The following is a 15,607-nucleotide window of genomic DNA, read 5'->3' on the forward strand; positions in this document are numbered from 1 at the left end:
CGTGGGTTCAAGCCCCGTGTCAGGCTCTGCCCTGGCAACGCGGAGCCTGCTTGGGATCCTCTCTCTTTCCCTCTCTCTGCCCCTCCCCTGTGTGCACTCTCTCTCCCTTCCTTCCTCTCAAAATTAAAGAAAACTTAAAAAGTAAATAAACAAACAGGGAGGGACCACCATGAGTAATTATGTCCAAAAAACTAACAACTTGGGTCAAATGAATAAATTCTTCGAAAACACAGCTGACCCTTGAACAATGCAGGGGTTAGAGGCATCGACCCCCGTGCAGCTGAAAAGCCATGTATAACTTTTGACGGTCCCCAAATACCCCGGCTACCCCTACCCTCCTGTGGACGGGAGGCCTGACTGAGAACATAAACGGCGGCTGAACACCTACTTTGCAGGTGGCATTCTCACAATAAAGTGAACTCGAGAGAAGAAAACGTTACTGGGAAAAATCCTAAAATACGTTTACAGTGCTGTGCTGTACTTACTGAAAAAAACCCACATACCTGTGGACCCGTGCTTCCCAGACCTGGGATGTTCAAGGGTCAACAGTATGACTTGCCTAAACGACACAAGAGGAAACCAAAAGGCCGACCAGCCCTATAGGTATTAAAGAAAACGAAATCTGTTATAAAAACCCATCCTGCAAAGAAAACTTCCGGCCCAGACGGTCTCACACATTAATTCTATAAAGAGCGAACAAAAGGAGAGTTGGAACTGGGTTATTAAAAAGTCAGCTTTAATATCAACAGGAAGAATGGCCAAGAGCCACCACTATGCAGGTTAGAAACGCCAGACGATACAGGAGGAGGAAATCGGCCACGGCCATTCATTTCTTCTTCCCCCTCGGCGGCCTGGCGAACAGAGCGGGGTCCATCTGTTCCCTGGCCAGGCCGCGGACAGAAAAGAGCCTGGCGGCCCGCTCCCGCAGGGTGCCCCCACATTTCAGCCCCCGGGCCGTCAGTTCACTCTTGAGCCTGTCCAAGCCCAGCGCCTCCATTTCCGCCGCGGAGGTGAATGCCAGCAAGTCTAGAGTTGCCAGACCAGTATCCTGAGAGGAAAGAAAAGAAAGTATTTAAAACGAGCTCCTCCCCCTGAGGACTCTCCTTAACTGTCCACGGTGCTCTGCTGATCAAGGAATTCTCATTTAATTAGCCGTATCTCGCTACTGAATTTTAATAATCGTCTACGTGTCATTCCACACAGATTCTCCTTATGAACACTGACGACCATGAATTTCTCATCTGTACATTTAGAAACAAGCATTCAGAACAGTCACAGAAGTTACAAGATGGCCAGATCCCTTTTTTAAGTGTATTCATTTCAAGAGAGACAGACTGAGCGGGAGGGGAAGGGGCAGAGAGAGAGGGAGAGAGAGAGAATCCCAAGCAGGCTCCATGCTGTCGGCCCAAATGGGGGCTTGAACTCTCAAACTGCAAGATAATGACCTGAGCTGAAACCGAGAGTCAGACGCTTCACCGACTGAGCCACCCAGGCACCCCCCCCAGATTCTTAATACGACTTTTCTTCTTTTTTGGATTTTCCAGTAGGTCAAACAGCAAGACACATCCAGCCCAGCCCCACACTGTTACAACCAAGAGTGGCACCCTCGTGAAGTTTAACATTCATGAGATTCCAGGCCTGCACATCTTCTGATTCCATCACCCTGACGCTCTAACTTAATGATTAAGACTGAGTTCCCACGTTTATAACTCAACAAATCCAAACACGGTTCAACAGCCTTGTAATCGTTCGAGCCGTCCGGCAGCCTTTCCAGACTCTCAGATGCAAGGAAATACTTCTAGCCAGGGACGCTCTGCAAAGGACAAGAATGTTCACATACGGGAGTTTTTAAAAAATATATTCAATGGGGCGCCTGGGTGGCTCAGTCGGTGAAGCGTCCGACTTCGGCTCAGGTCATGATCTCGCAGTCCGTGGGTTCGAGCCCCGCGTCGGGCTGTGTGCTGACAGCTTGGAGCCTGGAGCCTGCTTCCGATTCTGTGTCTCCCTCTCTCTCGGCCCCTCCCCTGCTCACACTGTGTGTCTCTCTCTCAAAAATAAATCAACATTAAAAAAATTATAAAAAATATATATTCAAGAAGAGTAATTTTCCATCACAGTAAGTTATTTTTCAATCGTTAAAGAGTTCTAGGGACAGAATCTTAATCCTTCTTGTTGAACTTTATTTTTTAAAAAGAACCATTTTGGTAGCTTTCAGGAGTAAATCTTGGTTTCATTATTTCTGGCCAAATCCTAAATCACCACCTACGGCTGCACACGGTGGTGAGGAACACATCCGTACCTCCCCACCAAGAACAGTTTCCATGACTGAAGGCTCAAAGAAGTCAACCGGGTCTTACTCCTTATCTTATGCCTAAAATATCCCTTTACTCACGTTTCTATGACTTCAGACAGGAAAAAGCTTCTAATGTATAAGAATACTATAGGGGCGCCCGGGTGGCTCAGTCAGGTGAGCGGCCGACTTCGGCTCAGGTCATCATCTCAAAGTTCATGAGTTCAAGCCCCGTGTTGGGCTCCGAGCTGTCGGAGCCCGGAGCCTGCTTGGGATTCTGTCTCCCTCTCTTTCTCTGCCCCTTCCCCGCTCACACTCCGTCTCTCTGTCTCAAAAGTAAACATAAAAAAAGAGAAACACAAAAGCTACAGGCTGACCCCTGCAGAGATGGCGTGAGAGCCAAATTAAAGCCCTTTGCATAAACAATTCCACTGTCCTCCCTAGAGAATGCAATCGATGCCTTCCCGCTTTGTAATTGAGGGTAGGGAAGGTGCTGGTTAAACAAATAACGATAGGCTTCGTGTTCACCGAAGGACAGCAGGTAGTTCCGGGTGCATCTAGTCTAGAAAGCAAATCATTATTAGATCAAACGGTAAACGTTGAAGAGTCTTCCTGGAAGCTGGTCCACTGAAGGCCGTGAGTCCTGAACAACCGGAGGGACACTGTGTGCAGCGAAAACCATCCTTTGATGGCGGGATGCAGAGCTTAAGACGCGAAGACAAATTAGAAGGCAGCTGCCCCTCTCCCTGCAGAGAGAGCGTCACATCCCGCTGACGCCAACTGTCCCAACAGTCTCGCACGCGAGAAAGAAACAAAGCAACCGGGGATTCGGTGCTAGAAAATGAGCACGTTTCAGCCCCTCTAAAATGCCATCTGCTGCATCACGCCTCGTTATCGTCTATGTTATCGACAAACAATAAACAGGGGCGCCTGGGGGGCTGCGTCCGTTGGGCGTCAGCAGTTGGCTCCGGTTGTGATTTCGCGGCTCGTGAGTTCGAGCCCCGCGTCGGGCTTGCTGATGTCAGTGTGGAACCCGCTTCGGACCCTGTGTCCCCCTCCCAGCCCCTGCCCCACTCGCGTGTGGGTGCCTGCACTCTCTCAAAAATAAACATAAAAAAAAAAAGGATAACTGATACCAACTAAACTATGATATGTGACGTGTCCAAATTCACAGATTACTAAAATGGTAAATGCGCAGCTTAGAACCGATAAACTAGGGAACCAGGGACACCGTCCCGTGGCAAAATGATACACACCCCAGACTTGAAAAGAAACCAATCTAGGATTTTCGGAGGGGTTAGGCAAGCTTCACTCATCGCACCGCTGGTCATTTAACGGACCTTCCCCCAAGCAGCCCAGTGGGGGAAGCACGTTTTCATTTCAAGGACTTACTGAGGCCATAAGGCTGACGTGGCCGGAGACGGGGCCCCAGTCACTTACCGAGTTTCCTGACCGGCCGTCCTCCGGTTTGGTCACTGGCGCGCTTCCCCCGCACTCTCCGGGCGCTACCTCGGCAGCCGTGTCAGTCGCCTCCCGTGCCTGTGACTCTTCGGTCGGTCCTGCCCCGGCCGCCCCCTCTTCTGCGGGCTCCTCGCCCCCGGCCCCTCCCTGCTCCAGGCTCTTCTCTGTTTCCACGGGCACGGTCCCCTGCTCGCGCCCCCCGGCGGAGGTCCGGCCCGGCCCGGCGTCTGCGGAGACCGCACACCCAGAGCCTGGCCCGGGCGCCTGCGGCGGCTCCGGGGGCCTAGAGTCCGCAGCCCGCACGCCCGCCCTCGGACAGCTGCCGGCAGATTCGGCTGCCGCCTCAGCGCCATCGCCATTTCTGGGAGTGTGGAAGTTCACTCCTGAAGTGCCGGGAGCTTCTTCCCCGTCGCCATCCGAGGTCTCTGAGCTGGACTCCTCTGCGGTCTCTAGTCCTTCCGTGCCCAACCTGCAGGGGACAGAAAGGCATGACACCACCCCCAGCTTCTATGTGGGACAGAGCCCCTGCCTGTCCAGGGAGCGGGCCCTGTCGGATCCAAGTGTCTGCTCGCTGGAGATGGAGTGCAGGTAATTTCCAGAAGATACTCCTGGGGATAAACAGACGGCGAGATTCAGTTACGACCGGAACCCGCCTGGAACCCACTGTCCTAAAGATCCGAGAAGGACTCCTCTTTAAAGGCGTGAATCTCTTAGAGCAAAACTGATTTTGTCTAAAGCTATTTTTCCTATCTCCTATGAATCTCAACTGTTAGAAACTACATAAGATAACAAGCAGTTAAAAGAAAAGTCTGTAATTGCCCCAAACTGGAAACTTCCCAAACTATCGACAGGAGAACGGAGAGATAGAAAAGATAATACTTGGCACTAAGGAGGAACGAATGACGCATACAATCCCAGCCACGGGCTGCAAAGCATCGCGCTAAGTGAGAAAAGCCAGACACGCAGGGCTGTGGGACCCCCCAGAAAGACAAAACCATCACAGATCAGCGGGGTTCGGGGTTGGGGGCGCGGGAACTAACCGTGAAGGGGCACACCGGCAATTTTTAGGCAAATGCCATATTCTGTATCTTGATTTTGGTAGCGGTTACACGATTTTTCAACACTCACACAACTATTCAATCAGAACGTGTGAACTTTGGCGTATATAAATCATATCTCGGGGCGCCTGGGTGGCTCAGTCGGTTAAGCATCCGATTCTTGATTGTGGCTCAGGTCACGATCTCGCGGTTCGTGAGTTCAAGCCCCACACCGAAGAGCCTGCTTGGGATCCTCTCTCTGTCTCCCTCTCCTTCTGCCCCTTCCCTGCTCACACTGTCTCTGTCTCGCTAGCCGTTGCCCCAGCACTCAACACCGCTACCTTTTCTCTCAAGAACGCTTGATTCCTATTTCACAAAGAACACCCCAGATTCTATGCTGGACTCGCAGAGTTACGTGGTCTTCGGTTAATAATTTCCTTTCTATCCCCAAGGCAGAAGCCAACAAGGAAGCAAGATCCATCTGGACGGATTTTCTAGAACTCGGCCCAAGGGATTTTCTAGAACTAGTAACCGGAGGACCAAGTGGGAAGGGCGGGAGAGCTCCCGAGGACGGACAAGAAAAGGCACCACTGTGCTTTCCAGCGGCAAGTGCACAAGCGGCCAGGAGAGGTAGGGCAGCCGCCAAACACGTCAGTAACGACCGTGAAAAACCACAGAGAAGACAGAAGAATCTAGAAAGTACAGCTTCCACCAAGAATGGCTGAAAGTTAACTCTTTCAACGCCAAACAGTAATTCAAGTATAAACTTACTTTCGGATGATCTTTCACTGTAAAAAAAACCCTGCTCCTTTCGACGGCATGCCTGGTACTCGAGGCAGAAGCCACGAGCGGTGTGTCCAGTGTGACAACCGTGCAGACTTGAAGACCGAAGCATTCTGGAAATTTCTGAGCTCCCTTCAAACATTACTTTAAAAAGCATTTATGCCAGGGGCGCCTGGGTGGCTCGGTCGGATAAGTGTCCGACCCTTGATTTCGGCTCAGGTCGTGATCTCACAGTTCACGGGTTCAAGCCCCACGTCGGGCTCTGCACTGCCAGTGCAGAGGCTGCTTGGCATGCTCTCTCTCTCCTTCTCTCCCTCCCTCTTTCCCTCCCTCTCCCCTCCCCTCAAAATAGATAAGTGAACTTAAAAAATAAATAAGTAAAAATGAAAAACTAAAAGTGTTTACGTCAGACAGACAAGAAGGAAATGCGTCAGTCCGCACAGATCTCTTCGTGATGAAAACGAAGCACATACTTACCAAAAGCATTTCCTCTTCCCTGAACTGGCTCCTCTGTCCGTTTTTGATTTGTTGGGTCGTTTCCGACTCTCCCCAATTTCCGCCGACACCACCTTGCTGGAAGCAGCCTGCATACCTAACCACAAGTGTTAACAACTCAGTTACGCTGTCAGGAGTAAGGACAATTAAAGAAGTCATACCCAGTACGGACTACAAGACAACTGCGTTGTCATCCAAAGCTCCGGATCTAGTCTCTTATCGGACCAAGATTTGCTACGGTTACTGTGAGAGTCGCCTCAAATTTACACAGAGCTAAGCACTGAGCATTCCGGCTCTGGAAGCAGGTTGGAAAACACCGGCATCCAGTCTGCAGCCCTGACACGGACAGGTTCGTGTCCGGCCTCCCCACGCCTGCTGGTCTGCCCCCTTGTACATATTACTTGGGTATCACTTTGTTATAACCTCCTGACTGAAAAGATTCCTTCTGATTCAGCCGAAACCCCAACGGCCCCAGCATTAACGCTCTGGATACAAAAAATACACACGGAAGCCGAGGACCGTCGTTCTCCTTAAAATACCATTAAAAACACTGACCTAAAACTAGAAACAAACGTGCTGAGGTCTCAACTCCTCCTGAAGACACAGGACAGCCCCACCGAGCACAAGGAGGTTCTTACCTGGGGCCCGCGGGAGTCAAGTACAAACACCATGTGAGTGTGCCGTCTGTGCTGGAGTGTAAGGAGCGTGGGTTGTCACTGAGCGGAGACCCCCACCCCCCGGCCTCCATCCGGTCCTCGGGGCTCTGTAACCCAAGGGACCCGAGGACCGCCCTCCGTGCGCGGGGGACGGCGTGACTCCTTCTCACCTTTGAGGACCGAGTCCTCCAGGCGCTCGGCCATCTCGTGGCACTGCCGCTGGTAGGCGGGGTTGGCCGAGCAGGGTCTGGGCTCCGCCAGCTTCCGCTGCAGCCGCTCCAGACGCTTCTGCTCCTTTTCAGCCTCTCGCTCGGCCTGCTGTTTCACCCACTCGGCCATCCTGGGACGCGAGAGACGATCACGCGCCCGCCCGTTTACACAGAAAGAGCCCCCTCCCCCGCGACAAATTCGCCCTGTCCCGCGCGTGCTGTGACTTTCCCTCGGACAGGGAGAGATGAGAGTCGAGAGCGATGGATGAGAGCGCTAACATTTCAAGTCTACGTTTCCGTACGCACGGCACGCGCACGACCACCACCGACAGAAAACACCGCTCTCTTCGAAACAACCGAAACAGGGGGCGTCTTACGCTTTCTCGTGGTTGACATCTCGCAGCCTCCGCCCGCTGAGGTCCCGGCAAGCCTCTCGGTTGGTCGTCTTCTCAATCTGAGCACCAAGAGCGCGGAGCATAGATCCGAACCCTGAGCAGATACACACATTTGGAGAGAGCAGGTGAGGGGGTTCAAGGGGGTGGGTAAAGGCCAATTCGTGAAAACAGTGTTCGGCCACAAGAGTAAAAAGGATCTCTTTCATTCTTTCTTTTCTTTTTTTTTTTTTTTTTAAAAGAAAGGGACGTCAGGACCCCACCCAGGTAAAAGTACTGATAAACTCCATTCAGCTTCACACCTTCGCCCTTCCTCTGGATCTCCGCAACACGGCATCCACGCCACTGGGGCTCTTCGGAGGGCTTTGCCCAGTGCCACAGATCCCAAGATTCCCGGATGAAGAACTTAAACTAAACTTCATGGTGAGGGGCCCGTGGGGTGGCTCAGTCAGCTAAGCGTCTGGTTTCAGCTCAGGTCAAGATCTCACAGTTCATGAGTTCAGAGCCCACATTGGGCTCTGTGCAGACAACGTGGAGCCTGCTTGGGGTTCTCCCTCTCCCTTCTCTCTGCCCCCGCCCCCTCCCCCGTTCGCATTCACGTGTCCACTGTCTCTTTTTTAATTTTTCAAAAGAATTTTTTTTTGTTTTTGAGAGACAGGGAGCACGCATGTGAGTGGGGGGGGGGGGGCAGAGAGAGAAAGGGAGACACAGAATCCAAAGCAGGCTCCAGGCTCTGAGCTGTCAGCACAGACCCTGACACGGGGCTCGAACCCAGAAACGGCGAGATCATGACCTGAGTCGAAGTCGAACGCTTAACCGACTGAGCCACCCCGGTGCCCCAACTCTCTCTCTGTCTTAAAGATACTTAGAAAAAATTTTAATAAAAAAATTAAGAAGTAATTTATGGTGAGATTTTGCAGTGAGTTTCAAAGCAAAAGCAATTTTAAGTTGTCACTGGCTCATATGATAAGCTTCATTCTCACAGACACAGTTTCAAACAGCAGCAGGATGATTGTAATTCGATGCCAGCTCTCTGAAAACCGCACCAAATCACGGTAGGTGTTGAGAAAGCTTCGGGATTACAGGCCAGTACATCAGGAGAAACACCCAGAACCCCTGTAATTCTCAGTGTTTGCTCATTTAGTTTCTTTTCCCTCGTAATCTACCCCGACCTGGAAACGACTGTTATTTCACAAGCTGACGTCAGTCCTCCCTTGGAGCTACAATAACCAGACAAAATCTTGATGAAAGCAGCCGATTTAGTTGTTTTAACGTTCCTCCTTCAGCAAACTGGACAGAGTAATGATCATCTCTCATCAAATCTTCCCCGAAGTTTTAGAACCTAGGTTGCCCGAGTGTTATCCTGCCGACGAAGGTAGAAACTAATCAGACAATATAGTCCTCAAAAAGGATAAAAGAAAGGGGTGCCTGGGTGGTTCGGTCAATTAAGCGTCCAACCCTTGATCCTGACTAGGTGATGACCTCAGGGTTCGTGAGATCAAGCCCCGCATCAGGCTCTGTGCTGACAGTGCAGAGCCTGTGTGGGATTCTCTGTCCCCCATCTCTCTGCTTGAGATCTCTCTCAAATAAACTTAAAAAAAAAAAAAAAAGGAATAAAAGAGAAAATATTCAAAACTAGGTAAGTAACTAAAGGATTTCAGAAGGCAAACAAAACCGGAAACTACAGAGGCCAAGGAGCTGGTGAATTTAACGCACGGGGCTCAAGGTGGGGGCTCCACGGTGAGCAGCCGCCGCTCCTGTCCTACCTCCTTTGCCACCGCGGAGCCTGGGTTCCAGACTATAGACGGCGCCATGCCGCACTCTGTCACTGGTGTCCGTGAGCGATCCGTCGCACTTCACAAAGAAGCATTCCACTGGAACATCCTAGAGACAAGTTCGGGGTTTTTAAATGCTGTTTACGAGACCACACGAGTTTCCTGCAGGAAGGGGCCTGGCCCGTTATCTTTTCATTACTCCAGTTACACGCAGAGAGCGAGTGGTCAACGAGCATTTGCTGAACTGAAAGTCGAAACTACTGAAAGAAAAAAGTCATTTCGCACAATTTTTTCCTGACACCTCACCATGACACGTACGAGAACTGTTTGTCTTTCGGGTGAAAATAAAAACCGCCGCCTTCTTCTCTGGCAGGAAACCAGAGCCAAGGTAGGGAGCTGTGTGGGGCTCAGACCCAGTAACTCTGCAAGTCCCATTCTGTCCTGACTTTTGTAAACAGGGAATGTCAAGCCGAACAGGTTTGGAAGTGACCGTAAGTATTCTGGGCCAGCTGGCGGCGGTGATCTCTGCTCGTGTCCCCGACTCACAGCAGAAGCCGGCATAGCCCTAAGCCCGCTCCGTGTATTTCAAAAACTCTCAGAACAAGTGATAGATAAAAAATATGTAACCTGTTAAGTCTTTCTAACCAAGTCTGTGACGCCATAAAGTGAGACAACAGAGGAGTACCCTCCGAAGTACACAATTAAATCTGTAACATCAAGTGCTAAGAGACCAAACCCCAACAAAAGGAAAAATGCATGACTAGTGGGGTGCCTGGGTGACTCCGTCCATTGAGCGTCGGACTCTTGATCTCGGCTCAGGTCAGGATCTCATGGTCGTGAGATAAGGTACCGTGTTGGGCTCCTCGCTGAGTGTGGGGCCTGCTGGGGATTCTCTCTCCCCCTCCCTCTGCCCCTTCCCAGCTCGCGCACACAAGCTCTAAGAATTTTTTTTAAAACGCACGATTGGTGTCTTCCTAAAACAGACACAACGAACACTCACTCTGAACCACACCACACAGCTATTTCAACAGGAACTATCTGTTCATTCAACAAATATTAAGTCCCTACTGTTTGCCAGGTACTTTCTAAGCGCTGGGATACTGTAGTGAGTAATACAGTGAACACAGACCCTCCCTCACGGAGCTTACACTCCAGTGGGGAAACCCAGATGACGAGCACATGAAGTACATACTATGTCAAATGGCGATGAGCAGAGTGAAGGGGCAGCATCTGCAGACGGGCATGGTGGTAATACATTTTACATACAGGCGGTCAAGAGGAGCCTCTCGGGCCAAGTGACATTTGAGCAGAGAATTAAGCAAAGGGAGAGAACAGGCCACGTGGGGGACAGCACTCCAGAGAGCCCAAATGCAAAGGCGGGCAGGAGGGATAAGCCTAGATACGCATGGAACATCAACCCCACAGGTGTGGCTGGAAGAAATCTACAAAAGGGGAAGGAGAAGGCCTTAGAGGCCACTGTAAGGACTTTGGTTTTACTCTGAATGAAGCCGTTGCAGGGTTTTGAACAAATTGAGAGCTGAGTTATAGTCTTTAAGGATCACTCTACGGGGCGCCTGGGTGGCTCAGTCAGTTAAGCATCCAACTTCGGCTCAGGTCATGATCTCGCGATTCATGGGTTCGAGTCCCACGTCGGGCTCTGTGCTGACAGCTCGGAGCCTGGAGCCTGCTTCGGATTCTGTGTCTCCCTCTCTCTCTCTGCCCCTCCCCTGCTCACACTCTGTCTCTCCCTGTCTCAAAAATAAATAACACATTTAAAAAAATTAAAAAAAAAAAAAAAGGATCACTCAAGCTGGTGAACTGGAAATGAGACTACAGAAGCAGAGACGTCATATCATGACAATCCAGGTGAGACACGAGGGCCATCTGCACCAGGGGTGGTAGACGGAAGGTGATGAGGACCGTGAGGGGCCCTAGTGCCCTGAGTGAGGGCAGTGAGATCAACAGAGGAATACAGAGGAGCCCAAAAATCTGGCCTAAGGGGAAGAGTGAGACGGCACGTATTTGGGGAGAGTACTGGTCTCATGCTGGGTGTGCTTCTCTGAGAGGCCTAACAGCCATGCGAGATGCGGGGTAACCCGGTGGGGACACAAGTCTGGAGTCTAGGGCAGAGGGCTGGGCTGGAGCCTTACATCTGGGAGACGTCAACACACCGATGGTACTTACCGCCCTGAGAATGGACGAAGTTGCCTACGTGGGGGAGGAGGAAGCGTCAGAACAAGGATCAGAAAACTCGGCCCGGCCACTCTAAGGTTTAGAGACCAGGGAGATGAGGAGGAAGCGGCGAGAGACACTGGAAGGGAGGCCAGCGAGGTGGAAGAGAATGAGGGTGACGTCTGGACCGGAGGGAACGGTCGCCTGTGCCCACGGATGCTGAGAGGCCACGAGAGAGGAAGACTGGAAACTGATCACCAGATACGGCAACACACAAGACCCTGACCCGCGAGGCGCGAGTTGCTCTGCTGGAGTGATGGGCACGGAAGCCCAACTGGAGGACGGCACCGAAGGAGAGAGGTTTACGTTCAAGGGTATTTTCTATAAAGAAAACCAGGGAAGATGAGGGGACAGCTGGAAGGGATGCGGGCTCAAGTGTGCGCACTGGGAGTACTGATCCAGGAAAAAGGGAAAACACTGGGAAATGCAGGGGAGAGAGAACTAACGCTAAGTAAGCCATTCAGCAGGGAAGACGGGACAGGACACTGGGCAAAGCGAGGGTAATTCCAATTTTTTTTTTTAATTTTTAACGTTTAGGGGCGCCTCGGTGGCGCAGTCGGTTAAGCGGCCGACTTCAGCCAGGTCACGATCTCGCGGTCCGTGAGTTCGAGCCCCGCGTCGGGCTCTGGGCTGATGGCTCGGAGCCTGGAGCCTGTTTCCGATTCTGTGTCTCCCTCTCTCTCTGCCCCTCCCCCGTTCATGCTCTGTCTCTCTCTGTCCCAAAAATAAATAAACGTTGAAAAAAAAAAATTTTTTTTAAATTTTTAACGTTTACTCATTTATTTTCGAGAGAGAGAGAACACAAGCGGGGCACGGGCAGAGAGAGAGAGGGAGACACAGAATCCAAAACAGGCTCCAGGCTCCAAGCTATCAGCACAGAGACTACGTGGGGTTTGAACCCACAAACCGTGAGATCAGGACCTGAGCCGAAGTTGGATGCTTAGCCGACTGGGCCACCCAGGTGCCCCCAAAATTCTAAATAACTTTAAAAGGCATTCATGCGAAAGCAGAAAAATTATATACACCACACTCCATTTCCAAACAAGAACTGCTTGTTAAGACAACAGATCAACAAAATTGCATTTTCTACTTGTCACATTCTTGTCAACAATCACTAGTAGAAACCAAGAGCAAAGGAAATTTAGAATCAATTCAAGGGCCTTTAACCTTTGCACATTATCAAGTTTTTCGAACACAAGGCCTGAGGCTACCAGAGACAGACCAGTAGTTCAACAAAGCCAAGTTTATTGACTCACTGCTTGGGGGGGGGAGGGGGGGGAGGATTGCACTCGCAGGGGTGTCTCACCACCACCACCAAAAAATAATTGTTGCAGGATTTGGGGCAAGGGTGGAATTTGGGTGAAATTTAAATGAAAGTGTTTTGAGAGACTCAAAATGAGCTGAGCTGTGTCTAAAAGGGGCAACATCAGGTCCAGACTACGAAGTAGATTAGATCCAGGCTCCTGTCTCCTTGGAAACCACAAAGTTAAGATAAACGTGGAATGTCGTGTTCAGAACTCCGAATCTGAAGTTCTGCGCCCGGGCTGGAAATCCAGATAGAGTGCTTCTCTGGATCAAAGGGACTTAGATTCTCCAGGCAAGAGTGGGATGCTTCATTCTTACTGATAACGTTTCAAACAGGAAAGTGTCTCGTAGTCTGTAATTTTCTAGATCGAGGCTTCTCGGTGAATCAGAAAGCAGGAGACTGCCGAGGGAGTCACGATGACATTTCACAACCGCACCAGGTCCCCGGGAGAAATAAATTTCCTATTAACTCTGCAGCCGGCTTCATCTGTGCTATCCTAGCCTGCAGACCAGCCAACAGATTTTTACTCTCTCGGTGGGAACGAACACCGACTTCATCCTGCGTCCCAATAATTTGGCTCTAAAAAGCACAGATGTGGGGCACCTGGGGGGCTCAGGTCACGATCTCGCAGTTCCTGAGTTTGAGCCCCCGCATCAGGCTGTGTGCTGTCAGCTGAGAGCCTGGAGCTGCTTCCTATTCTGTGTCTCCCTGTGTCTCTGCCCCTCCCCTGCTCATGCTCTGTCTCGCTCCGTCTCTCAAAGATAAATAAATGTTTAAAAAAAAATTGTTTAATAAGTAAATAAATAAAAATAAAAAGCACAGACGTGAACTTGAGCTATTTTTATTCGTTCCAGTATCTCATCAAATGCCCTTTTATAAGTTTCTTGTTTCTGTTCACACATGCCACGGTCGTATTTCTTGAGCACCCGACTGAATCCTTCATTTATATTTCTCCCCTCTTACTTAGAATTATTTTTTCCAATACTTCTCATGATTAAGATCCTATTCTTTCTGGTCATTTTGGATCAACTGCCATGAGATTAGAAATATTTTCAGAGATATTAAAATCACTAAACTAATATTTCACTTATTCGTGAAATAAGATTGTCAGAGATACTAAAACCTATTTTGTAAAACAGTTCCCCACCTGGATGGCCAAACACACCTCTGACAGCTTTCACACTGGACTGCAGTGTAGAAAAACAAATGGGGAAGCTGAAAAACCACGTTATTTGGAAAGACGTGTTGCTTCCTCATGGAACCGGTCCAAATACAAATTCGGTTTAGACTGCAGTGTTAACATGTGTTAAGCCCGTAAGTAACAAAGCAGAAGAAACAGCCTAGGAAAAGAGGGACTTCGTGAAGTTATAAAGAAAAACAGACGACTCCATCAAGTGCCAAAATTAAAATTAGATTCAGGGAGACCACTGAAGAACCAAACAGGTTCAAGGTTTACCAGTTTACGGCTGGTAAAAGCTGCTTGCTTGACTATTAAGTAAACCGCACACAGAACTTCACAAGTCCGTGACAGGTGTTCAAAAATATGCACGGACAAATGTGACCGCCAAATGAAGAGATCTAAACGACAGACCGCACGAACCCACGCCCTCACCAGGACACGAGTGGGAGGCCTGGGCCTCGACCAGGGACCCTACCAACCCATTTCCCGTCTCCCTCCGCCACCATCCTGTGGCCCGGGTTTGGACAGGGCACTCTGTCCCGGGTTGGAGCTAACCGGGCTGGGTGATCAGGGGACAAAACGCATAGGGTGCATGCAGGGGAAATGTAAGGAAATGAGCCTCAGAAGCCAGCGGGTCCAATGGCCTCCTGAACGCACGGAGGAACAATGCCCCGGGGCGCTGAGAGTCCAGACTGAGGGCTGGACTGAGCGCCTGAGAGCGGAGGGGCTGCTCCCCGCTCTGGAGGGAGATAGAACCACCACCACCCCAACACCCCAACACAAAAGCAAAACAAGGCCTCAGTATCAGCTCGAAGCACCTTCACACTGGGGGGCCTTCAGCCCCAGAAACACAACCCCAGGGAAGAGACGCGCCCCCGCCAGACCCTGGTCACCCAGCCCTGCCCGCCCCGCCCCGCCCCGCTCCGCCCGCCGCTGTCTCCCTCTTCCCGGGGAGCGCGAACCCCACCTGATCCCGGCAGTGTCGGCGGATCACATCGCGTACGGAGCACGAGGCCGAGGCACAGCGCACCGCCTGGCACCCGAGGCCGGGGCCGCGAACCCACACCAGCGCCGCAGCCTCCGCCATCTCAGCGAGCGACTGCCGGGGGAGAAGGAGCCACGACTCGCCCGGCGCGCCTGGATGGCGTCACGGGGCCTTCAGCGCCCCGCCCCCACAGCGGCCGCTCGCCCCGCCCCTCCCCTGGGGCCAGTCACGTGGGCCGGGCCCCCGCGCCGCGCCGCGCCGGCGGGGGAGGGGCACGGGAAGGGCCTGGAGGAGGCAGATAAGGCGCCGGAGCGCGCGGGCGAGGCGTTGCTAGGAGACGTTGCTGGGGCGGGGCTCGGGGGACCCCGTATAAAAAGCCGCGCGGGGCCGGGTTTGCAGCGCTCTGGCCGCGCGCGATAAGGCGGGTGCGGGGCGCCGCCCGCGGGCCTCGGGCCCCTGCGGTGACGCCGCGTGGTTATTTTTGGGTCTCGGCGAGCCGGGGCCGGAGGAGGCGCGCTCCCCCGGGGCGGGAGGCGCGGCCCTGCAGTCCCGGAAGCGGTTGGGGCGGCCTCCTCCGGCCTCGGAGCCGCCCCGCCCAAGGGCCAGGGAGCGGCCGCGGGGGCTCCCCGGTGGCCCAGCGCCCACCTCCTCGGCAGCCGCTGCCGGCCGCGCGCAGGGCCTTCTTGCTTCCTGCTGTCGGCGCCGTTTGCACACCGCCTCCCCTCTCCCCCTGGAGCGGGCCGCGCGAGGGCCGGGGTGGGGCGGGGTGGAGAGCCCAGCGGCCCGCGGGGCGGGGACCCGGGGGC

General features: G+C 52.2%; 1 protein-coding gene and 1 long non-coding RNA gene across 3 annotated transcripts; both read right to left on the reverse strand.

The window, feature by feature from the left end:
* Positions 1-715: 715 nt before the first annotated feature.
* On the reverse strand, positions 716-14,923 carry SDE2 (SDE2 telomere maintenance homolog). 2 transcript variants are annotated; one of them, XM_030302245.1, is made up of 7 exons: positions 14,784-14,923; positions 9,090-9,207; positions 7,309-7,420; positions 6,893-7,062; positions 6,049-6,163; positions 3,731-4,220; positions 716-1,048 (listed from the first exon to the last, which is right to left on the reverse strand). In XM_030302245.1, the coding sequence occupies exons 1-7, from the start codon at positions 14,901-14,903 to the stop codon at positions 827-829; spliced, it is 1,347 nt and encodes a 448-aa protein (XP_030158105.1). In that variant the 5' UTR covers positions 14,904-14,923; the 3' UTR covers positions 716-826. The 2 variants fall into 2 exon arrangements, with proteins under 2 accessions (XP_030158105.1, XP_030158106.1); XM_030302246.1 differs by lacking the exons at positions 9,090-9,207; positions 14,784-14,923 and adding an exon at positions 7,626-7,817.
* LOC115504971 lies at positions 12,554-14,727 on the reverse strand. Its single transcript, XR_003965868.1, has 2 exons — positions 13,784-14,727; positions 12,554-13,137 (listed from the first exon to the last, which is right to left on the reverse strand). It is a non-coding gene; the product is annotated as an uncharacterized LOC115504971 (long non-coding RNA).
* Positions 14,924-15,607: the final 684 nt, after the last annotated feature.

This window comes from Lynx canadensis, chromosome F1 (genome assembly GCF_007474595.2).
Source record: "Lynx canadensis isolate LIC74 chromosome F1, mLynCan4.pri.v2, whole genome shotgun sequence".
NCBI classification, from domain to species: Eukaryota; Metazoa; Chordata; class Mammalia; order Carnivora; family Felidae; genus Lynx; species Lynx canadensis.

What these genes read in the sequence shown, in the direction of transcription:
- SDE2 (XM_030302245.1), bottom strand. Translation starts at nt 14,903, where the DNA reads ATGGCGGAGGCTGCGGCGCTGGTGTGGGTTCGCGGCCCCGGCCTCGGG. An exon ending in GATGTCAACCACGAGAAAGC is followed by an intron (nt 7,063 to 7,308) that starts GTAAGACGCCCC and finishes CTCGCGTCCCAG; the next exon opens with GATGGCCGAGTGGGTGAAAC. An exon ending in GGAGGACTCGGTCCTCAAAG is followed by an intron (nt 6,164 to 6,892) that starts GTGAGAAGGAGT and finishes ACTTGTGGTTAG; the next exon opens with GTATGCAGGCTGCTTCCAGC.